Raw genomic sequence first — 23,575 nt, forward strand, 5'->3', positions numbered from 1 at the left:
CAGACCCCACACTCCAGAATTCTAAGTAAGTCTGGAGATGGGCTTTGGAACCTTCTTTCCAGGTTCCTTTGACATTCTGGTGTAGGCTGTGTGAAGCCCACATCTAGAGAACATTGCCCTAAAGGGTAACATTCCCCAATTTCCCTGATCAAAATGCCTCCCATGATCTTAATTATGAAGGTTCTCATTCAGTAAGTCTGGAGCTCTGTAATTTGCATTTTTCAATATTTATTTTTATTTTATGTATTTGGGTCTTTTGCATGAATATAGGTATGTACACCATGTGTGTGCAGTGCCCATGGAGGCCAGAAGAGGGCACTGGAACTGGAGTTACAGGTGGTTATGAGCATCTGTGTGGGTGCTAGAAATGGAAACCAGGTCCTCTGCAAAGGCAGCCAGTTCTCTTAACCACTGAGCCATCCCTTGAGCTGTTAATAAAGAAGGTCTTATAACTTCTACTTTCTGTGTGAGAAAACTGAAACTCAGGGTAATGTCTCCATAGTCTCATAGCTAGTTGACAGGGATGGAACTAGAGTCCAGCTGTTTTGAAGCAAATTCAGTGATCTTTCTAGTAGATCCCAAAAGCCATACCACCTACAGGAAACCTGAACTGAGCAGGCAGTTGATAGGTACTTGCTAAATTGAATACAATCCATGTATCATACTTTCTAGGCCCCAGACAGAGGAAGAACTATTTCGAAAGCATATTTACATGCCACTTTACCCAGCCTCACCCTGAGGCCTGTAACATAGTGCTCTGCCCTAGGGACTCAACAGATGTTTGTGAGCAAATGCATATGATATGATTACTGGACTGTGCACAGTTCCATCAGCAACCTCTGGCTATGCTCCAGGCTGTAAATGAGCTTCCCAGAACTGATCTGGATACTGCAGCTATAGTCTGACACGAACTGAATACAGCAGAGCTCCTGTAGTCTTAAAGGAACTGTTCTTTGTGCTGGGGGCTGGACCTGTTGGAACAGCAAGAGCCCTCTTGGGTGCTGCCAGGACTGGCTACTGACTCCAGATCCTTCTTGCTTGTTCAGCCTCTATTGTGACTTCCCCATTACTTCCCAATCTTTCTTAATTCTTTTTCTTCCTTTTATGTGTGTGGGTGTTTTCCTTGCATGTATGTCTGTGCACCACATGTGTATATTGTCTGTGGAAGCCCGAAGGTGTCAGATCTCCTGGGACTGGAGGTACAGAGGGCTTTGAGCCTCTATGTTGGTTCTGGGAATCAAACCTGGGTCTTTCTGGAAGAGCAGTCAGTGCTCTTAACACCCGATCCATCTCACCAGTCCCTAGCTTCCCATTCTTTAACACCTAGAACTCTGCTCTGTCCGTAAGCTCCACTGGACTCTGGAACATAGGACTATGCAGGACACAGCCCACAGATCACAGCTTTCCCTCTGTTCTGTGTGCTGCCCCTAACAGTCTTGTAGTACATTGACACTCAGTGAAGCTGTGATTACCGCACAACATGGGCAGGGAAAGAGCTCATGAGGCCCCACCCTTCTCAGAGGGGTTATTGATAGTTAATTGTGGCTGGGGTAATAGGTATGGCTTTCTTCAGTGATGTGGCCATTCATAAACTGCCCATACTCCAATAAATAATCTCCCACCTACACTTTGCAAGAAAGCTTGATTAAACTGAATCTTTCTCTCTCTCTCTCTCTCTCTCTCTCTCTCTCTCTCTCTCTCTCTCTCTCTCACACACACACACACACACACACACACACACACACACACACACACACAGCACAGCACACAGAAGATGGAGGCAGCTTGCTGTGAAGAAGTATTTCATTGAGCAGAGTGGTAATGAAAGAGAGTAATGGGGTATGTGAAAGTGACCACAATTCATTAAGGACGTGTACGAGACTGTGTAAGAGCAAAAATACATTCAAAAGGACCGCAACCAAAGACACCCACTCCTACCTCCTGGTGTATGTAGTGCTTACTGCCTGTTAAGAGACTCTTTTGGGCTATAGGAGCTTGTTAAAGTCTCACTACCCTAGTAGGCAGGGATTCTTATTGTCTCGATAGTATTGCCTAAGTAACTCACTCTCATCACACAGTGAGGGGCAGAGCAAGGACAGGAAGCCTGGCTGCTGAGACTGCACTCTAGACCAAGAAATGACACTTCTCGCTCCGGGTTCTTACTGCTCTGCTAGCTAGCTTGTGAACTTCACTGTTAACATCTCTTATAACATGGGCAGTTCGAAGCTGTCTTTACTACAGGTAAGAGCCAGATAAGCCAAAATCATAATTAACGTGATAATCAGTTAAGAGCAATATAAATGGTTGAAATTCCTCAAGAATAACTGAACTGGACTCAGAAAGTATGGTTAGAGCTGGGCATGGTGACATACAACTTTAATTCCAGCACTTGGGAGGCAGAAGCAGGTGAATTTCTGTGAGTTTGTGGACAGCCTGGTCTATATAGTGAGTTCCAGGTTAGCCAGGGCTGTGTAGAAAGACCCTGTCTCAAGAAACAAAACAAAACAAAACAAACAAACAAACAAAAAGAAAAAAACAAGAAAGAAAAAAAAGGAAGGAAGGAAGATAGGTTGGTTAGAGGAGAAAAATCTATTGACATAGAGTTAATCAAATGGCCACAGGTCAGGGAAAGAAATTCTTAGCTGTTTGTTTAACAATTATGCCATCCCAAGTCAAAAAGCCTCGACTTCCTAAACTGGAATATTAAGCTCTCCAGACACAATACAAACTAGTCAAGAATTTGTATGATATGAAAATTAGCTGAGAAGTCTCAACATTAGCTAGGATTTAATTTTAGACTTAGAAGCCTTTAAAAAAAATCAAAAGGAGGGGTTGAATGAACAGAAAAAGAAAATATTTTCAGGCTCTTGACAAAACTCCTTAATTAAGAAAAATTTTAAAAAAGAGCCAACTCCCCTTTGAAAGACTGTACATAGGAAGTTCTGGGGGATTCTTGTTTGTAACCATGCCTTGGAACTGGTCCTCACCTTGGGATGCCTGGTCAGGAGCAGGGAGACTGTAGCAGTAAAATCCTGTCCTTCAGGGATGGAATAACATTTCAAATCATGAAGCTGTCAGATATATTTCCAAGAAACATCCATCTGATGACTCAGTTCAGGACTATTTTGAGATGTTCATATGTGAGTATCAAAAGTCAAGAAAATGTTCATAATCTAGCTACCTGGGACAGTCCCTTCCATGAAGGCAGGACAGCCCCGACTGAGAGCTAGAGATGAAAGCAAGTTCCATCAGATAGGTTTGATGAAGCCGAAGAGCCCAGAACACTGTCTGTGGTACCCCCTCGGGCCCACACCAGTGATACATTTCCATCCTCCACACCAGTGATGCATTTCCATTCTCCAGTCAACATGCTTGTGCTTGTGGCTTCTGTAGGCGACCCAGAACTTTCAGGAAGTGGGCATGGCTGAGGTGACAAAGGAGTGACAGAAGGGGGCAGGACATCAACTGTCTAAAAAGAGGGAATTCTTGGCCTATAGGATGGGAAAGACATCAAGGTATAAGCATGTTCAGAACCGAGTAAGTAAAAGAGCGGAGGAAACAGGTGATAATTTATAAGGTGGGAGGTGGCCACAGAAATTCCCTCAAGAAAAGTGCCACCAGGGACAAAACAAAAGGGGAAACACGGGTGAACGTCTTGATACAGGAGACATGCAGCCCAATGGTGAGCTCTAAACCGTTATCCCTCTAAGCAAATCTCAAAACGACGTCTTTTTTGCTAACTGTTCCAAGATAGCCTCATTTTGCAGGCTTCACTTTCTGGAGCTGCTGTAAAGTTACTGTTATTACTAGTATTTAATTTTAGTCCCTTTAGTCCCTTTAGTCTTAGAAGCCTTTTTAAAAAATCAAAAGAAGGGGTTGCATGAACAGGAAAAGAAAATATTTTCAGGTTCATGACCAAACTCTTTTTTTTTTTTAAGATTTGTTTATTTATTATGTATACAATGTTCTGTTTGCATGTATCCCTGCAGGTCAGAAGAGGGAGCCAGATCTCATTACAGATAGTTGTGAGCCACCATATGGGTGTTGGGTATTGAACTCAGGACCTCTGGAAGAACAGCCTGTGTTCTTAAACTCTGAGCCATCTCTCGAGCCCCATGACCAAACTCTTTAATTAAGAAAAATAAAAAAAAAGCCAAATCCCCTTTAAAAGACTATACATAGGGAGCTCTAGGGAATTCTTGTTTGTAACCATGCCTCGGAACTGGTCCTCACCTTGGGACGCCTGGTCAGGAGCAGGGAGACTGTGTTAATAGATGTTCTCCACAAAATGCAAGAACGCTTACAATATTTCAGTTTGGGAGCTGGAGAGATGCTTTACAGGAAAGAGCAACTACTACTGTTGCTGAGGAGCTAAGTTCCCAGCACCCACATCAGGGGCTCACAAACACCTGTAACTCTAGCTCCACAGGATCCGACTCTGGCTTCTGGTTTCTGCAAGGGCACCCACACACTGTGCATGCACATGCATACACATCTGTGCATGCTCTGGCACACACACACACACACCCCACACACACATGCACAAATCATTTTAAAAGAAGCTAACTTGTGGATTCTTGCTTATTATTTATTTTTTAATTTTAATTTTTAAGGTGGGACCTTATATATCTCATGTTGGTCTTTATGAAACTCAGGGTTTTTTGAATGCTAGGCAAGCACTCTACCAACCAAGTACATCCTCAACCCCAAATTTTTGTGTTCTCCAGCCCCCAAAGTTAGCTTCTTATTAGGATGTCTTCCCCTACCATCCTCTGCTTTGATTCTATCCCATTCTGTTTTAATTAATGAATAAATTAATTTATTTATTTTGGAGACAGGGTTTCTCTGTGAAACAACTCTTTGTAGCTGCCTCTGCCTCCCAAGTCCTGGGATTAAATGTGTGCACCACCACCGCTCCTTCTGCTTCGATTCTAATGGTCAATGTCAGTCAGCCCAACAGAAAAAAAATACTTCTAGTGTGGAGGAAAGCAATCCATCCAGTCTCATAAGCTAACATATGCAACCTCTTTTGTTGAAGTCCTGAGCTAGCCAAACAACCTTTGAAATTGTATTTAGGAACACTGGGTTGATCTATTCCAGCAAGAGGAAATAAATACACACTATAAATAACCTGTTGCTATTTCTCGTGCACAGGTTGTCTTTTGTGGTGAATTAATAGATAGTTGTTTGATCTGAAAAGCAGCTGTGGCAGGGTTATTATGAGTCAGTTCTTTCTATACAGTGCCACCCGAAGGACTTCCTGGGACAATGCCTTGTTCAGTGCGGCCAGGAAAACTGAAGATGTGGTTCCTAATGCTATTTACTTGTAATTAATTCAGCTAGCTACATGTGCTGACTCATGGTTACCTATTTGAATGACACGCTTCTAGCCCCTTGTGACTCAACACATGGTCTGTGGCTCTGCAGCATTAATATCACCATGTTAGAAACACAGACTACTGGGCTCCTCTCTGGACTAGTGATTCAGAATCTCACTGTTGGCAAGCTTCCTCAGTGGTTTGTGTGCATATTTAAGAATATTAAGTGCAGTCAAGATCAAAAGAGCCTGAGGACACCTGTCCAAATTATAGATACCAACTCTTAAAACTGGCACCCAGCACAAAGGGCCTTTTTTCCCCCTGCTACTCCTGTCTGCCTTTCAAAAGAGGAGAGGGATAGGAGGAGAGAGCCTGGAAAGGCGGGGTCTAAAGGAAGAATGGGGAGGTCCAAGCAAGGTAGGAGGATGTACTTTTTCCAGGGATATTTGCATAAAACACAATGATAGTATTTCCTTGTCATTTATTGATCAAGGATAGTGGACATACAGGAGTTCATTGCATGCTTTTTGTATGTTTGAGACTTTTCAAAGTCAAAAAATAGATGTGATTTCAGAGATAACGTGTGTGAAAACAGCTTCAGGATGGCCCCCAGCCATCCTCTTCTACTGGACTTCATGCCTTCGTGTGGTCTCTTTCCGTCAGGATCTGTCTATGTGACCAAAGTGGAGATGACAGCAACCCTTTAAAGAGCTGGGTCATCGTGACTTCTGTCTGCACGGTTTTGGACCTCTTGCCCTGAGGGAAGCTGTCCTGTTGGGGCACTTAAGCAGTCTTGAGACCTGACCTTCCGGAGAGTCACTGAGTTCTTGCCAACAGCCAACCATCTGAGGGATCCATGGGACTTTCTGTGAAAGCTGACCCTCTGGTCCTGGTCAAGTTTTCTGATGACCAGCTTCCATGTGGCATGTACCTGCAACTGAGAAACCGCTAGGCCAGGACTGACTAGCATGCTTCTCAGAAACTCTGTTTCAGCAATTGGTTTCATGATTTCTCCTTCCCTCTTCTCTAAAAAGGACCCCCATCTTCCCTGACTTTTCACCCATACCTGGAATAAATAGGGAAGGAAAAAAAAATCCTTTCAGATCGTGCGTAAGGTTAACATGCTTATATCCCTTGAAGAGATAATACAGTCACTTAAATTCACAGTAAAACCTATGGGACAGATATACGTTCGAGACAGGGTTTCTCTGTGCAGTTTTGGTGCCTGTCCTGGAGCTCGCTCTGTAGACCAGGCTGGCCTCGAACTCACAGAGATCCACCTTCTGCTTCCGGGAGTGCTGGGATTAAAGGCATGCGCCGCCGCCGCCTGGTTACATTCTTTCTTTTTAAAACTCGTAGCAAGCTAATGTGTTGAGACATTAATTTCAGGCTTGGTCTTGCTACTGCAAACGACTAGAAAGAAAAATTTGGTAATTTCTCCCTTGGTGACCACTATCTCAGGAATGGTCTTAGTTCGTCCTACACCCCGCCCCAATCATCAGTGTCATACACTGATTAACAGCTTGTGTTTGGGGTCCGGGTTACCCTACAGAAAACACCTCAAACGCCCCACCACTGGCCTTCATTTTTGGGAATTAGGTTAATGGGGAAACTACGGGACTCACCCCGCCATCAGAAAATACAGGTCCTACTTTGGGAAGAAGACAAAGGAGAGAGCTGCATAGGATGGGCAATGGGGCGAGCACCATGGGTTGTCTGCGGAAGGACACACCTCCCAATGACACTCAGGCTTGCAGGCTCTGCAGCGGTGCTCTCCAGTGGTTCTCCAAGGTGTACGGACTAGTGGCATCAAGAATTGGTGGGGGAAAGCAGAATAAAGCTCTTCCCCCAAATTTTGGGGACTTCACAGCTCCATAGAGAAAGCAGGAGGAACATCAAAAAATGTGACTAATGAATTTCCCGCCAACACTGAAGAGCGGGAGTCGAGCCAGACTTCTTTAATTAGGAAAATTAAAAGACGTGTGACGCTCCTTGCCCCGGCGTCAATTCCCTGGCTCCAGCGAACTCACTCCTGGTAGGCTTACTTCTCCTGACAGTGGGTTTGAGCAGGAAGAGAGGCACTGGGGCTTGAGCAGGATGGAGAAAGGGGAGCCAGGGGGGAGAGGCGCTGAAGGAGCCCCTGGCGCTCGCTTGGGGCCCCGCGCGCAGGTTCGCCGAGGAAGTGACCCCTGACTCGAGCCGGCGGCCCGCGTGTCCGCCGGGGGAGCCGGAGCCAAACACACGCACGTGCGCCCCGCCCCCGCCGCGCGCACGCGCCCCGAGGCTCCGGCGGCGGCGACGGGCGCGCGCGCGGTGCTCGCTGCCCCCACGCTGCTCCCTCGGCTGGGATCGCGGCGTCTCCCGCTCGCCGCACTGCTCCACGCCTGGCCCGTGGGTCCGGAGGCGGCAGTCGTGCGTGGGCTCGGGCGGACGGGCGCGGCGGTCGAGGCGAGGCGGCGGCGGCGGCGGCGGCGGCGCGGGTGGACAGCGCGGAACCCGGCAAGTTCCTCGCAGGCGATGTCGCCGGGCGCGGGCCCCTGCGTACGCCGGGCGCCGTGACAGGCCGGCCGGGGAGGCGCGGACGGGGGAGGCCGCGACGGAGCTCCCGGACTGGCCATGGGCTGAGACGCATCCTCGCAGAGCAGGTGCGGTGACCGGAGGTTCTGGGGAGGGAGCCCGCGCCACAGGCCCCGGAAACCTGCGGCCCTTCCTAGCCCGGTACCCTGTTGACCTTCCCCTCGACTCCTCGGGGAAAGGCCCTGATGACCCCGCCTCCAAACCTCGAGTGTGCAATCCCTGTGACACCCCACCACTACCGCCGCAGGTGACACGCTGTGCATACCCTCACTTTATACCCGCGACCCCAACCCACCGGGGCTTTGCACCAATGCCTCTAATGCCCTAGGATTTTGAGCCCACAGTCTGCCTGCACTGAGCCTGGGAACTACCCGAGATCGCTTCCTCTTTCTACTCGACCAAAGGGGTGGGAGCAGGGGTGGGAGGGGAAAGTGGGAGTGGTGGTCCATCCTTCTGAGTCCTTGGTGACTACAAACCCATGCTCTTTCTCTCAAGCCTGTAGTGAAAGTGACCCTTCCATACTCCACCAGAACATGCCGGGGTGACTCCCTCCCAGATCGTCCTGTGGCCTTCCTCGCTCTCCCCAGTGACACTATGCAACCCCAGCGTGACCTGCGAGGCCTCTGGCTCCTGCTGCTCTCCTTGTTCCTGCTTCTCTTTGAGGTAGCCAAGGCCGGCCGAGCTGTGGTTAGCTGTCCCGCCAACTGCCTGTGCGCCAGCAACATCCTCAGCTGCTCCAAGCAGCAGCTGCCCAATGTGCCCCAGTCTTTACCCAGCTACACAGCACTTCTGGACCTCAGCCACAACAACTTGAGCCGGCTCCGGGCGGAGTGGACCCCCACCCGTCTGATTAATCTGCACTCCCTACTGCTGAGCCATAACCACCTGAACTTCATCTCCTCCGAGGCCTTTGTCCCAGTACCCAACCTGCGGTACCTGGACCTCTCCTCCAACCATCTTCACACGCTGGATGAGTTCCTGTTCAGCGATCTGCAGGCACTGGAAGTGCTTCTGCTCTACAATAACCACATCGTGGTGGTGGACCGCTATGCCTTCGAGGACATGGCCCAGCTGCAGAAACTCTACTTGAGCCAGAATCAGATCTCTCGCTTCCCTCTGGAACTGATCAAGGATGGCCACAAATTACCCAAACTTATGCTCTTGGATCTGTCGTCCAACAAGCTGAAGAAGTTGCCGCTGACCGACCTGCAGAAATTGCCAGCATGGGTCAAGAACGGGCTGTACCTGCACAACAACCCCCTGGAATGTGACTGCAAGCTCTACCAGCTCTTTTCGCACTGGCAGTACCGGCAGCTGAGTTCCGTGATGGACTTCCAGGAGGATCTCTACTGCGTGCATTCCAAGAAGCTGCACAACGTCTTCAATCTGGATTTCTTCAATTGCAGCGAGTACAAGGAAAGTGCCTGGGAGGCTCACCTGGGAGATACCTTGACCATCACGTGTGATACCAAACAGCAAGGGATGACCAAAGTGTGGGTGACACCGAGCAATGAACAGGTGCTAAATCAGGGGGCCAATGGCACAGTGACTGTGTCCAAGGATGGCAGTCTTCATTTTAAAAAGGTGCAGGTGGAGGATGGGGGTGTGTATACCTGCTACGCCATGGGGGAGACTTTCAATGAGACACTGTCTGTGGAGTTGAAAGTGTACAACTTCACCTTGCACGGACACCATGACACCCTGAACACAGCCTATACCACCCTGGTAGGCTGTATCCTCAGTGTGGTCCTGGTCCTCATATACTTGTACCTCACCCCTTGCCGCTGCTGGTGTCGGGGTGTGGAGAAGCCTTCCAGCCATCAAGGGGATAGCCTCAGCTCTTCCATGCTCAGTACCACACCCAACCATGATCCGATGGCTGGTGGGGACAAGGATGATGGTTTTGACCGGCGGGTGGCCTTCCTGGAACCTGCTGGACCCGGGCAGGGTCAAAATGGCAAACTCAAGCCAGGCAACACTCTGCCGGTGCCCGAGGCAACAGGCAAGGGCCAACGGAGGATGTCAGATCCTGAGTCTGTCAGCTCGGTCTTCTCTGATACACCCATTGTGGTGTGAGCAGGATAGGTTGGTGGGGAGGTTCTGCCCCAGGAGAGGTAGTGTACCCCTGAGGGATAGGAGGGGATGGAAGAGAGGGCTGGCTGCCCAAGGGAGTGGGTTCTTCCTGACCACCAGGGAATTGGTCATGGGCACAAGAGCAGGCAAGACCCCAGTGACGGTGTGGATGCTGTGAGTTTCACATACGGATATATTAATCCTCAGGCAGATGCCACACCCCTACCCAAAGCCTTGGCTATTCTCAGTGTGGTAGAGGAGGAGGGATGCGTCTGAGTTGGATGGGAATGAGGAAAGGGGTGAGGGGAAGAGCAGATTCCCTAAACTTTTTTGAGGTCATCCCTAGCTCCTTAAGAGAAAACCATTTGAAAAACAATTTTTTTCTGTCTCTGCCCACCCACACCTGTGAAGTTGTGTGTGTTGGGGGAGCCTCCACAGGAGCCATGCTGGGATGCTGCAGTATCTTCTCTGGTCAGGAAGTCACATCCAGAGCTAGAGGATGGGAAACGTTTGGAAAATGAGTCAGGGAAAGATGGAGGCCTGGCTCTATAGCACTGCCTAAAGCTGCCGTGAGACTTCTCACTAAAGCTGTCTTCTTTCCCCGGGAGTCCTGAGTAGGTGGATTTTTGCAGGAGTCTGGCCTCTTGCCTGTTAGTTATGGCAGCAATATAGGATGTGGTATCTGTGCCTTGTCCTGGGGCAAGTGGCACAGATAGATACAGAATGAATTAAAGGGTCCCTGTCATAGCGTAAAATTTGTAGATAGGATATAAATTCCGGGTAGGCTAATTTCCTGGCTGGGGGAAATCTTTGGTTAGTATTTGACTCCCAGTGTATATCTGTTGGGACCACAGGAGGGGATGCTGAAGGCGGAGCATTATGGATACCTGCCATCAATGTGGCACAAGGGCCAATCTTACTGAAAGGATGAGGAAAACCAGCCTCTTTGATGTAGCAGCCAGCCAGACCTACCTGATTTTCTGTGTGTGACCTCTCTTCAGTTAGCCTTCTAATCAACTTAGGTGGGGTTCTGAGCCCTCCATGTTATGCTGCTCTGCAGAGGGAGGAGTCCAGTAAAGTCTGGTCTTGCTCAGTTGGACTAGGTCTGGAGAGAGACAGGACCCAACATTTATCTTCTCCCTGCTGACAAGGCTGCCTCACTCCTGCTGCAAAGCCAAACTGTGGAATTTTGTTATCTGCAGGGTTGGAACCTAGTGGTCCCTGTCCCAGAATGGCGCTACAGTGTGGCTTAGAGTCCTGCCCTCCCCACCAGGCTCTAAGGCAGTCTTGCAACAGAGGCGTAAGGGGCACTAAGCTTTGAAAAGGAAGTTCCACCATACCATTCCTCTCTGTTGGAGGGCAGTGCAGTTGTGGCTGTCAGAGCAGAGAGACTTCAAGAAAAAAGAGAAGAAGAAACCCAGCCTTAGCTTCCATCCAGGCTTGCAAAATGTTTTGGGTACAGAGATGTTCCGCCCATCGCCCTTTGACCATCCTGCAGGCCCAAGAGCTTTGGAAGGGGGGGTGAGCAGGGCGGAGGTGAAAGTATTCCCCCGCGTTGGTCTTTTTTCAGTGTCTTTTCTTTCCCGTGTTTCCTGTAGTTGGAGATTGTCCAGGTCCTCCAGTTTCCTGACCTGCTTTTTAGGTTCCAAGAGGTGTTGTTTACCTATGGTGAGGGCTGCTTAGTACTAGGAGGGCCTGCCCGGCTGCCTCTAAGGACTGGGGAAGCGAAAATGAAGTAAACATTGTCTTCTGTCTGCTCCTGGGATCTCAAGGCTGCTGTCAATCCTTTATTAGTAACCTACTTTTGTCAAGAGAGAGGTGCAGCGATTCCCCCTAAGTAGTTGCATGCTCATTAGGTATGCATGCTCATAGGAATGCATGCACACCAGCACCTTGACCTCCACCAGGACAGTGAATCTGTGGCCCCCTCTAGAATGGCCTCCACCCACGCGCACAACTTCTCACACACAATTTCCTCACGCTGTAGGAGAGACAGTGACCGTGCCAGGCTCTTCCAATGCACAAGCTCTTGTACTTTCATTTCTGACTGCCCTGGACTTTTACCCATCTCTCCGTGGTTCTGAATAACTTCTCTGCAGAGGCTGGAGTTAGGGGGACCACACGTGGAAGTCTTTGGGAGGAGGGGTGGTGAGGTACCAGCTGCTTCGTCAGACTCCACACATTTATAAGACAGAAAGCTAGAACCAGAGCAGTGAAGGACCCCAAAGGATGCTGGTCGTGGCTAAGTAGCTCTGAGTTGTTCTTCCTGTGTTACCTGTCCTGATAGATAAGGGTTGGAGAGGGAAGCTGTTGGGCTGTATTCCAAAGACTAATGGGAACTTTGTCAACAGAGGTTCAAGAGCCAGACCTCTGTCCTCAGGCTCATTAGGAAATGAGAAAATCTCTTATGTGGCAGATTCCTCTCTTGACACCATCTAGAGCTGTAAACCTCTTTAAGATGGAGGTCAAATGAAGTTTGCCTTTGGGGGCATTCTAGCTGAGCTCCTGAGGACTAGGAGGGCCATTTTCTGTGTAAGTCCTACTCTGCAGCCCCAATCTCTCCACTATATCCACTAACTTGGGCCCTAGTTTGAGACACCTGGAGGACATGTCTGGATGCCACCAGGACATTTACCTGACTGGTCTCTTGTGGTCTCAGTTCTTATAACCCAATGGTAGCTCTCTTCTTATAGGCAGGGGGATGTATGTGTATCTGTATCCCACATGTATAATCCCATTAGACCTTGGAAAGAAAGCTGCCAGGTGTAGCTCTAAGGAAGGTTGACTTTCACCCCACCTGCACCCATAAACTGTGTTTCCCAGGAAGGAGAAGCAGGTGTCTCTGGAGACAGGATGTGACAGGGCTCTACAGTCTGTGTAATTATCTGTGATCTTTTTCTTTGCTGTATCTATGGGTCCTCTGAAAGAGGCCAGGAAAGGGTGACCCATCTGGGGAGAACAAAGCCAACTTCCCGGTTTTGTGTATGTTCTTGCCTCTGTAATTCCTTTATCCTGTCTAGGACTCCTCCTCCCACTGTGTACACCAGGCTGGCACACCTCAGAGCCAATGGGCTCTATAACTAGACAATGACCATTAAACCTGGCTTGAGTCTCTGCTCTGGCACAGTTTGTGGATGGTTTATTTATCTTAGCCTGTGGGTGGGTTCAGCATACTTCAAAAGGGTGTGATACATCTAAAGAGAGAATCTCTTTTAAGTGTTGTTATCTTCATCGTCTAGGAATTAAGTGTAAAATATCCAGGCAATAAGATTAGACAAGAGAATGGCAAACTTTTTCTTCTAAGGCAGAGAGTAAATATTTGGGGCTTTATAGGCTTCACCATTTATTAAACTTCAGCTGCACTGATACAGTAGACAGATGTCCACAGACAGTGTATAGATGAATGACTGTGGTTCCGTCCCAATGTAGTAATCTGCTAGAGTCAAATGCCCAAGGCAGAGTGTTTTATGAGGAAAAAAGGTTGACTGAGCTTACAGTTTTAGAGGGTGAAAGTCCAAGATCCGGTGGTCGTATCTGTTGTGCATGTCGTGAGAGCCTCATGGAGTATGTCACAATAATGGAAGGGCATGCAGAAGAGATCACGTGGTGAGACAGGAAGCGAGAGAGACTCAGGGGTCTGGCTTGCTCTTTGTCTAACAGCTTGCTCATATAAGAACTAACCAGGGTCCTATGAGAACTACATTAATGTCTTCTAAGGATGATGCCCCCAATGACCTAATTAGCTCTCACTAGACCCTATGTCTTAAGGGTTTCACCTTTCAGCTATACCACACTGGGGTCCAAGCTTCTAGGACACGAATCTTTTAGGTACTTATTCGAATCACTGCTGAAATATAGCAAACAATGAAATTTTACTTATGGACATTAAAATGTTAATGTCTTTTGAATCTGTTTCAACCAGTTAAAAATGTAAAAGCCACCAATCTTATAGACCACACAAAATCAGGCAGGGGTTGGTCTGCCCAAAAGGCCGTAGTTTCCCAGCCTCTGAAACAGAGTCTCAAAAGCAGCATCACAGTGCCTGAGCAAGCAAGAGTCTTGATATCCTGGGCTAGGGCTTGTGATGATTTCCTGGATCCCTAAGGAGGAGGGTTGCCTCCCTACGGGCTTCTCTTAAAAGGCTAGATCAAGCTTTCTAATTGGTACAATGGGAAAATGCTTGGGTTGGGAGGTTGCTTTTTTTTTTTTTTTTTAAATGGTGGGAAACAGCTCACTTTCATAAAATTTTGATTATTACCAGGATATTTTCATCTTGGGCTAAAAGCATATTCATCTAATGGGTATGTTAATACTCAATGACTGCTACATGTACAGTAAGTATTCTGCAGAATAGAAAAAAAATGGAATTTTTACTTTTTTCTTATAGACATACCCTACCAGAAAATGGACTAGACTATGCTCTGACTAGGCTCTTGGGGCTTCTGGAAGGGACTGTCCTGGTAGATCGAAAGAGGGTGAGGACTAGGCCTATACCACCCTACTTATTGCCAGATCTCAGCTGACCTTAGAAGCTAAGTAGGGTCAGTCCAGGTTTGTACTTGGATGGGAGACTGGAGAGGGAAGACATTTATAATTACCCTGACCTCTGAGTCACTGCAGCCCTCTCCTGTCTGCGAAGTTATCTGTCTCATCTTGGGAGGAACAGTGGAACCACTCCACCTCCAGTCACATCAAGTCAGTAAGGGACATACAGATGTTGAGGTCAGAGCTCTCCCATAGTCCACATCTGCGTATTTTCTCGTCTTTACAAAGTTGCTTTTGCTATGCTGTCTCCTGGTTCAGAGGGCGGTGCTGGTAGAGAACAGGCTGGGAAGACTTCTTGGAGTTCTCCCCTTTATGTTTTCTGAGCTCTCTCACCTTCCAAACCCGTATCTCTTCTGCTTTTTCTGCTCATCCCACTCCTAAGCCACAAGCTCCCTGGATCGTGGTCAGGATATGCAGTTTGTCTGTCAGGTCTCGCAAGACTTTCCCCCATCCCCCTCAGGCAGCACTTCAGGGGGAACAGAGAAGGCTGATGTGACAGATTGAGAGTCCAGTGCATGGGCTAGCCTAGTCTTTCTTCACCTGATCTCCCAGCTCCTCCCCTTTCTGTATTTGTACCACTTATCTTGTCTCCTAGGCAACCAATGGTGATGCTGCACTTTCCCCACCCACATGGCAAAAAAAGCTCGGGCCCTGCAGTAAGGACAGTTGGCTTTTTTGGTCAGGCCACGGGGAGTCTATGCTGGCTGTTTCCTCTCCCAGGGCTTTGAAAGGGAAGGCTAAGCTGCCAGTCAGGCACTTTCATCAGGCTCAGACACTGACCGGGAGAAGGTATCAAATGGCCAGGATCCTTAGAAGTACCCCGAGGCCTTCCCTTCCGGTGTGTGCCAGCCTGGTTACTGTCCCTGGAGCCAGGCAGTGCTTTGCACTTCTCTCCTCTGACCTCCCACTGCTCCCTCGGTTTGGTCTAAGTGTCACTGCTAGGACACACTGGGAGATAACTGAGAACCTATCTCAAAGATAGGGTTCTGGGAGCCGCTCAGGTCACTACTGACCCAAAACCAACCCCTCAGATTCCATAGACTAGCCTGACAGGGTTTCTTCACCGGCTTCAAAGGCAGGCTAAAAACCTCTTTGGGAACTTCTGACAATGGCTGGCTGATTAATAACGGACTGCTGTTCTCTGACATCTGTGACTAGCCACGCTTTCTGGGATAAGGTAGTCCCAGCAGAGGTAATCTGTTTGGGTTAAGCCCCGCCCAGTGCTGACCATCTCCTTCCAACCCCTGTCCAAGGCGGTTCTGGGGCACTGCTCTCCCATCCTCAGCTTCTGGCGAGAGTGGCTAAGGCTAAAGTAGTGTTTCATTCCTGGATCCCAGGACAGAGACAACAGTTCAGATAAAAAAAGACAGATGTTCAAGTCTGAGTGCTGCTGTTGGTTCTGCTTGCCTTCTGCTCTGGCCAAATGCTCCCTGCCCTCAGACAATGGAATGGAAAGTATCCTTCCTCTTAACTGAAAGTTTACATAGAACTGCTTGAGAGAGAGAGAGAGAGCGAGAGAGAGAGAGAGAGAGAGAGAGAGCGAGAGAGAGAGAGAGAGAGAGAGAGAGAGAGAGAGAGAGAGAGAGAGAGAGAGAGTACATGAGTGCTTGTGTGGTAATTCCAGCAAAGCATTTTCAGGAGGAGAGGACACTATGGTCTTAACTCCAAGAGCCTAAAACAGGAAAACTGTGGACCTCTGGAAGTCAAAAGACATGTACTTCACAGAGTCAGGGTGGTGCTGCAGTGATCACTCCTTTTTTTTTTTTTTTCTCGAGACAAGATTTCTCTGTGTAGCCTTGGCTGTCCTGGATCTCGCTCTGTAGACCAGGCTGGCCTCAAACTCAGAGAGATCTGCCTGCCTCTGCCTCCCGAGTGCTGGGATCAAAAGCGTGCACCACCACGTCCAGCTGCAGTGATCACTACTATTGATCCTTTCTCTGTGTTGTACTCTTCTTTTAGAAGGGCAGAGTTAGGAAAGAGAGATGTAGATAAATTATGACCAAAGCTCCCGGCTGAGACCTGACCCTTCCGATTAGACCTGGAGGAAGCTGCATTGACGCAGATCTGTGATCAGCCCTGTGGCTTGACCACACTGGGTAAGCAGTATGTAAGACAAACCTCAGTAACCATGATCTTGGTGGCCTCTCTTAAAGGAAGAGATAGATGACCTTGCATCCAAAAGTAAGAAATCCAAAAGTAAGTCTCCCTCTGAGACTTGGGTCCCCCTGAGCTCATCTCCTACAGTTTATTGCCTCCTTAAGAAGCATAAAGCCCAGAGCCAGGCTGAGGGAGAGGAAAGGACAGAACATCCCATCTGCTTTCCATTTGTTTAATGCTTTGAACCTTGTTCTCTTGTCTAGCCCTCACAACATCCCTGTGAGGTAGGATGAGAAGCAAATGGTTTGCCTATGTCACCCAATGTTAGGAGCTGAGACACTCCTACATCAGATTTCCCGGTGTCCATGCTGACACACCTTTCAGTTCATGACACACAGGTTCTTTGTGCCAGTCACAGACAAGGGTATTGGGGGGGGGTACTAACCCAGAAACTTTCTCGCTCTCTAAGCTTGCTTAAGGGCATTCAGGAAGAACGCCCCGCAGAGGCCAAGGCAAGCACACAGGAGTACTAGAGGTTTGGGGTCATCAGCTACCACAGCCATGGTGGTCTCAGTTGAGCATACTGTATTCTCTGTGTACCTTGGCCTTCCTGCTTCCTCTCAGAGAAAATCCTCAGGCATGGTCAGGCAGCAAGAATCCCGACTCCCTCTCTCACAGTGTCTTCCCATGCTGTTACACGCCAAAGCCCAGAAAGAGGGGGAAGGTGAAGGCTGGCTGACTCAGCCTGCAAGTGCTTAGAGATCTGGAGTGAAAGGCCCCAGCACCATTCAACTAATGATTATTATTAACTCTGAACAGGCCTTGGCACAGCAGCCAGCTGGCTCAGGGGGGATGCCTGGATCTCCCACAGTGAGGTTTGAAAAACAAGACCCACGGCAGCCATGCATGGGGGTGGAAAGGTGGGGACAATGAGAGACGGGGCAGGCCAGTGTCATGGAGGAAGGGTGGCCTGCCTTGGGAGGGGGAGAGCATGCACAGGCTGGCAAGTGATAGCAGCCTATCTTGGATGGGGATGACAGCCAGAGAAGGAAGCGAGAGTTCTCAGTGCCGAGCTCCTGTCATTCATTCGCTGCCACCCCCAGCCCCAATGGGACTCCAAGAAAAGGGAGGGTATGGGAACAAAAGGGCCCCTGAGAGGACTCCAAACCTGAACAGTATGCCCATTACCATTTGGATCTGATACAAAACTATCTCTCTAATGCCCTCAAGGTTGAGTCTGAGTATAATCAAGCTTGGAACACAATCAAATATGGAATCAGGACTTAGCACGATATGGAAATTTGTGCAAATGATGGGCGACTTTTAAATCTTGAGCATCCTGAGTGTCATCCCCCGCCCCACTTTAAAAAGCAAAACAGGCTGACTACTAGCAGCTTCCCCTAGTCAAGGAACACTGGCAAAGGACAGCCATGTGTGTCCCCCCCTCCGGTCCCTGCCTCGCTGCTGAGAAGCCCAGGTAGTATCCAGACACTGGAAGATACAAAGAGGAAGGGGCAGGCAGTGTGGGGAAGAGGGAGCACACAGCCAGGAGGCATATGCAGCCGGCAGCCACAGATCCCAGCTGGAGGAAGAGTACCCTGGCACCGAGGTCTAATGGTTGTCCAGCTGCTGCCCCAGGATGTGAGGGCAGGTGGTGATGGAGAAATGGCAAGACAGGAGGGGAGAGAAGTCCCCCCCCCCAAATCTAGCCTGCCAGCCATCCTGGTGACCTGCTCCCTACACTGTGGTCAGATCCCTAAGCAGGAGACCACTGCTACCTGTGTCCTCTCTGCTCTGCACCAATGCCCTCCAGGCCCACTGGTCAGAGGAAGCGACAGCTGGGTCCCTTCTTCCTGCAGAATATAAATGACTCCCCTTCCTCCCAGGGCTGGGAATAGACATCAGATGGCACAGCCCACGCAAACTGCCGGCTGTCAGCACGCCTGCCCGCCCGCCCACCAGCCCCCGCACCACCTGGGAGGAGGCAACACCTCAAGCAGGCTCAGGCTTTCCGGCATTGCCTCTGTGCTCTGAGAACAAGCTGCTGAACTTTACCTGGCCCACCCTAGGGAGGCCCCAGCAATGGCCTCGATGAGGGGAGGAGATGGAGCCCTACATCAAAGTGACCCTAGTGAGAAGCTCTTTCATGTGGCCCAGTAACCATTCCTTCCAAGCTCACAGCACATTGGATAGCTTGAGAGGGAGACAGGGTATTGAAAAAGACAAGAATGGTTCCCCTCGGCACTGCAGGAGTCTCTGTTCGGTAAGCTGTATTTAGAGAGCTTATGAGAGATGCTGTCTCCCTGAGGAAAAGCATCGTGAGGTCCACTGAGAGGACACTTCTACCCGACAGTCCCCATTCTTGAACTATTGAATCCCACCCACCTTGTTCCTGAGCCACTTGGAGAAGAGGCCTTAAATCTTTAGAGAATCAGAGACATGTGACAGACACTTTTCCTTTGTCTCTGGACCTGGAGCTCCAGCCCCTATACTGCAGGCCTCCCAGAGTCTCTGATGGGCTCTGTCTCCCAGGTGGAAAACTGCATGGTACCTTTCCTGGCTCAGCAGTATCCAGTCCTTATTAGGCTCTACAGAGGGCCCATCTCCTGGACAGACCCACACCATAGCTAACTAGTTTGACATCCAGCCCTCACCAACAAGGATGCTCTGGGGAACTCAGCTGGACCAAGGAGGTATCTTGGCAGGGAAGAGAGCCCAGTCGGTACTGAAATCATCCCATTCTCAAGCCAAGGGGATGGCAGGAGACAACAACTAAGGAGAACTTAAATGACAAGGAGAGACGGGCAACCAGGGAGACACGATGCTCCTTGGATCAAGAGGGCCCCACTCCCTGGTTTTTATTTTGTTCTAAAAGCTTCAGAATAGTTCCCTGGAGCAATGTGCTAAGTAAGTACTCTAAGCCCTAAGAGCAAAGTGTAAGATGCCCAGAGCTACTCTGCCCTGAGAATGATGTCAAGAGCACACCCAGATTCTACAGTCTAGACCCAGAGGTAGCCTGAAGGAAGTCCTTAGCTGAGCTAAGGACTCCAAGAGTCCAGGGCTTGGCTAAGGCCAATGCCCTCCTGTTCCTCCAAAGAACTTCAAAGTGACTTTAGTGCCTTCACTATCTTATTGTCCAGGGGACCCTCACCTTGGCCCCTTCTTTCCACAGTTCATGGCCCTTGTTCCTTGGCTCAGGAGTCAAGTCAGCACAGATTTCTGAAGGGTACAAGGAAGAGTGGATGAAAGAATTACATCCTGAGCTGTCCGCATGGTCCAGAGCTAAGAGGGTATTCAGTGACAACCATCTGCCAGACACTGAATGTTAAAGGTAAGGGACTTTCAGATGGGGAAACTGAGGTCCTGAGATATGAAACGTGTCTAAGGTTGACTGTACAACACAGCCAAAGAGACCACAGTACTGCTTTTCCAAAAGGGACCCCAATGTCTGTGACTGTCATTCATAACCAACAGGAATCCAACTCTTCATCAGGCACATAGGTAATCACCACCATCACCATCACCATCACCACCACCACCTAATGCTTCTGTATCCCATCAAAAGTGAGGCTTTAGGTTCTCCAGAACCTTCTACTTGCACCCAGTAGTACATTTCCCCATTGGAGCCCACCAGATCATCCCTCAGCAGTAGCAGCTAGGGTTTCTGCACCCTGTGGCTTAGCCATGAAGTGCAAAAATTCGTCTGCTTCTGAAGTGGGTCCCGTGAAGATCAAGGAACTGCTGAAGTCCAAGGAGAGAATCTCACCTAGGTTCAGAGTTCTGAGGCATTCACATTTCCACTTTCTTCCTTGGCAAGTAGGCGCTGGAGATCTGGTGCATGATCACCAGGGCTGGGTACACTGGTAGTGCCAGGCACAGGTACCAGGCTGCACCTTTAATCTGGGCCTGGAACCACACTGAGTACATGCCCAAGAGCACCGTTACTGTAGCCATCAAGTAGACAACCAGGCCACATGTCAGATGGTAGAGCTTGAGGCGAGCCACCCTTGAGACCCGGGCTGCCCGGGGACAGAGGAGGCCAAGCCCACACAGTGCTTGTCCCCCAGTGGCCAACAGTGTCAGAGCTCCTGCCCAGCTATGCCAGGATGCCAGATGGGACAGCTCACTGCGGATCTTGCTGGAGATAATGAAGCCCAAGCCCAGGAGAGCACAGAGGATGGTCATGGTCTGCCCTGCCCAGTGGAGTCGGATCCGGGTCTTTCGAGAGCAGAAGAAGAACAGGGAGTGCTCAGGCGAGAAGAGCAGGATGGCTTCAGCCATGCAGAGACAGAACTGTAAACACAGGAGAAGGCCAGTGAGCCCCTAGTCTGCATGGAGCCTGGGGAAAAGGAGGTGTTAGCATACATCCAGAAAACGTGGGGAAGCTTAACAGACTTCCAGCCTCACATACGCCCTTTCTGGACCACAGAACAGCAAACATTGAACTTTCACCTCAATTCTGAGGACAAGGCCTTGAAAACATCCCTCTCACGTCTTCCTTTCTGCCCCTAGAGGAGAAATACCCCCCTCCCCAACCTCAACCCCCCTGACAGTTTACTCCATTTCCCCCACTCATATAGGTTTCAGGAAAAGATGAAGCTCTCTTTCCCCCATCTTTCTGACAGTTTACTACATTTCCCCCACTCATATAGGTTTCAGGAAAAGATGAAGCTCTCTTTCCCCCATCTTTCTGATCCTTAGAAAGGCCGGAAAAATGCTGGGTGGGGGTGACGCACGCCTTTAATCCCAGCACTGGGGAGGCAGAGCCAGGGGATCTCTCTGAGTTCGAGGCCAGCCTGTTCTACAGAGTGAGAGCCGGGAAAGGCACCAAAACTACACAGAGAAACCCTGTCTCGAAAAACCCGGGGGGAAAAAAAAAGCCGAAAAACTGAATGCTTCCCCAAGGGGTAAGCTAAGTATATCCAAACTCACCGCCAAGGCCATGAACACAGGGTGCCAGGAGAAAAGACCTAAGTAAGAATCAAAGAGAATAGGCTGACGGCTAGGCATCACTGATAATTGCAAAGACCTGGCCATAAGGGAAAGGTCAGCATACCGTCTCAAGCCTAAGCAAGAATCGGGAGCTTATCTCAAAGGAGTAGCGGCTAAGGGGCCCTTACACCACCTTGGCCTGGGTTCTGCATATGCTGCCAGCCCAGTTCTAGAGTAGACCTTAGTCTGCCCAGGACCCTCCTCACGCTGTTCCATAAGGGGCCTCATTCTAAGGAAGCGTCAGTTCTGTCTTTTGAAGTCCCACCCTCCCAGGACTTCCGGGGCCCCGCCCACTAGGCCTTTACAACCACTCTACGACCCGCCCCTCCTCCGCCGAGGGTCTAGGTTTCTCGTTTCCCAGCGCGCCCAAAGCGGGCCCCCACCAGCACCTAGGCTCCGCCCCTTCCACGGCCCCACCCCTCCTCGCACACTCACTGGTTCCTGGCCGGGACAGCACAATCAGAAAGATGGTGAAGCCCAAAGCTATCAGGTGCGCCAAGATCCCACTGCCTCTCCGCAGCCAGCGGGTCAGTCTCGGCTCCCTCGCTGGAGCCGGAACCAGACCTACCTCCTCGGGCTGCATGGCAATGCCAAGCCGGCGGGTACAGTCCAGCAACCAGAGGCTTCTTCCGGGTTTGCGACCGCGGAGGCGGTGGCAGCGGCGGCGGCGGCGGCTACAGGAGAGGCTCCTCCCCGGGGAGGCTGCGGGGCCGTGTGGCGGAGGCGCCCACAGCGCCCTCTGCAGGCTGGGGGGGAAGCGCCTCGGCCCCGAAGGGCGGCTCCCGGAAACCTCCATTGACATAACCAGGCTCCCAACCCACCTTCATTTCTACCTTTGTATCCACAAGGGTATATAGCTCAAGCAGCCTGTGAAAATTACATCCGTAGCAACTGGTATCAGCGAAACCCCAAATCACACACTTGGTTCGCTGACCCAAGAACGTGACCCAGTGCTTTGAACAGTTTTCCAGAAGTACTGGATTCCCCTGGCTGCTCACTCTCCAGACATTTCTGGCTTGTTCGAGACAAGATTCCTCCCTGCCTACATATAAAAGAAAAGACAAAGCCAAAACATAGTGACCCACACCTGGTGAATTCAAGGATGAGAACCAAAAGATGTAATCTCATCCCTATTTACAGGTGTAGTTGTCTCCCATAAGATACTCCAAAGATTTAGGGCACTTCCAGTCGGCCGCCTCCACAACAGCTGCACAGCCTCGAAAAGCAAGGTGATCCAGAGGAACCAGGGCCTCCCACAACCCCAAGTTCTGCAACACTATTACCTCCAACAAGATGGTCCAGCCTAGCTGAGAGAAGCTTTAACCCATTCTTCTGGGAAACTCACGGAAGAGGCCAAAACAGGCTGTCCAGGGGCTGGGGAGATGGCTCAGCGGTTAAGAACACGTACTCCTGTTGCACAGGACCTGAACATCCACATCAGGGGGTTCACAGCTTACTGTAACTAGCTCCAGGGGGATCCCACACTTCTGGCCTCTGCAGGCATCCCATGCACAGACCCACACACACACACATATGAGGGTGGGGGGGAGCTGGCCAGGATCCCTAGATCAGTGATCACCAAGCTCAACCTCTATATGGTTGAGAAACTAAGGCTGCTTTTAGAAGTGGGAAGGGCAAGAACAGCCAGAGAGACTGTTTGAGAGAAATAATTTGTAGAGGGATGGAAGCCCAGAGTTGCTAGAAAACCAGAAAAGGGCCAGAAGCTAACTCCCACAAACCCTCAGGACAAAAACCCCAGGGTAGAGTCAAAGTGTGACTCCCCCCACCCTTCTCATTTCCTGTCCCAGTGGAACAAGAGTTGTCTCTCTTAAGACTCTGGGGTGCCTTGCTCATTCAGAGATGCCTTATCATCCTCTCTGGAAGAGGATTCCCTGCGACACCAGCTCAGGTTTTGTGCACTGTGTGCGTGTGCTTGAGTGTGTACTGCTTATCGTCAGCCTCTTGGGATGGGG

At 49.8% G+C, this 23,575-nt stretch overlaps 2 protein-coding genes across 6 annotated transcripts; one reads left to right on the forward strand and one right to left on the reverse strand.

The window, feature by feature from the left end:
- Positions 1 to 7,848: 7,848 nt before the first annotated feature.
- Positions 7,849 to 13,092, forward strand: Amigo1 (adhesion molecule with Ig like domain 1). 3 transcript variants are annotated; one of them, XM_052730040.1, is made up of 3 exons: positions 7,855 to 7,963; positions 8,391 to 9,897; positions 12,989 to 13,092. In XM_052730040.1, exons 2-3 carry the CDS (start codon positions 8,490 to 8,492, stop codon positions 13,057 to 13,059), a joined length of 1,479 nt encoding a protein of 492 aa, XP_052586000.1. In that variant the 5' UTR covers positions 7,855 to 7,963; positions 8,391 to 8,489; the 3' UTR covers positions 13,060 to 13,092. The 3 variants fall into 3 exon arrangements, with proteins under 3 accessions (XP_052585999.1, XP_052586000.1, XP_052585998.1); XM_052730039.1 differs by having other exon boundaries at positions 7,849 to 7,963; positions 8,426 to 13,092; XM_052730038.1 differs by having other exon boundaries at positions 8,391 to 13,092.
- A 3,734-nt stretch (positions 13,093 to 16,826) lies between these two features.
- Positions 16,827 to 23,563, reverse strand: LOC128105143 (probable transmembrane reductase CYB561D1). 3 transcript variants are annotated; one of them, XM_052730041.1, is made up of 3 exons: positions 22,038 to 23,563; positions 21,543 to 21,580; positions 16,827 to 20,903 (listed from the first exon to the last, which is right to left on the reverse strand). In XM_052730041.1, the coding sequence occupies exons 1-3, from the start codon at positions 22,402 to 22,404 to the stop codon at positions 20,400 to 20,402; spliced, it is 909 nt and encodes a 302-aa protein (XP_052586001.1). In that variant the 5' UTR covers positions 22,405 to 23,563; the 3' UTR covers positions 16,827 to 20,399. The 3 variants fall into 3 exon arrangements, with proteins under 3 accessions (XP_052586001.1, XP_052586002.1, XP_052586003.1); XM_052730042.1 differs by having other exon boundaries at positions 22,171 to 22,276; XM_052730043.1 differs by lacking the exon at positions 22,038 to 23,563 and adding an exon at positions 21,667 to 21,974.
- Positions 23,564 to 23,575: the final 12 nt, after the last annotated feature.

The sequence above is a fragment of the Peromyscus californicus genome, unplaced genomic scaffold (assembly GCF_007827085.1).
Source record: "Peromyscus californicus insignis strain IS unplaced genomic scaffold, ASM782708v3 Scaffold_9__1_contigs__length_137607984, whole genome shotgun sequence".
NCBI classification, from domain to species: Eukaryota; Metazoa; Chordata; class Mammalia; order Rodentia; family Cricetidae; genus Peromyscus; species Peromyscus californicus.

What these genes read in the sequence shown, in the direction of transcription:
- Amigo1 (XM_052730039.1), top strand. Translation starts at nt 8,490, where the DNA reads ATGCAACCCCAGCGTGACCTGCGAGGCCTCTGGCTCCTGCTGCTCTCC.
- LOC128105143 (XM_052730041.1), bottom strand. Translation starts at nt 22,404, where the DNA reads ATGTCAATGGAGGTTTCCGGGAGCCGCCCTTCGGGGCCGAGGCGCTTC. An exon ending in GCTGTCCCGGCCAGGAACCA is followed by an intron (nt 21,581 to 22,037) that starts GTGAGTGTGCGA and finishes ATTCTTACTTAG; the next exon opens with GTCTTTTCTCCTGGCACCCT. An exon ending in CTGTGTTCATGGCCTTGGCG is followed by an intron (nt 20,904 to 21,542) that starts GTGAGTTTGGAT and finishes CTGTGTTTACAG; the next exon opens with TTCTGTCTCTGCATGGCTGA.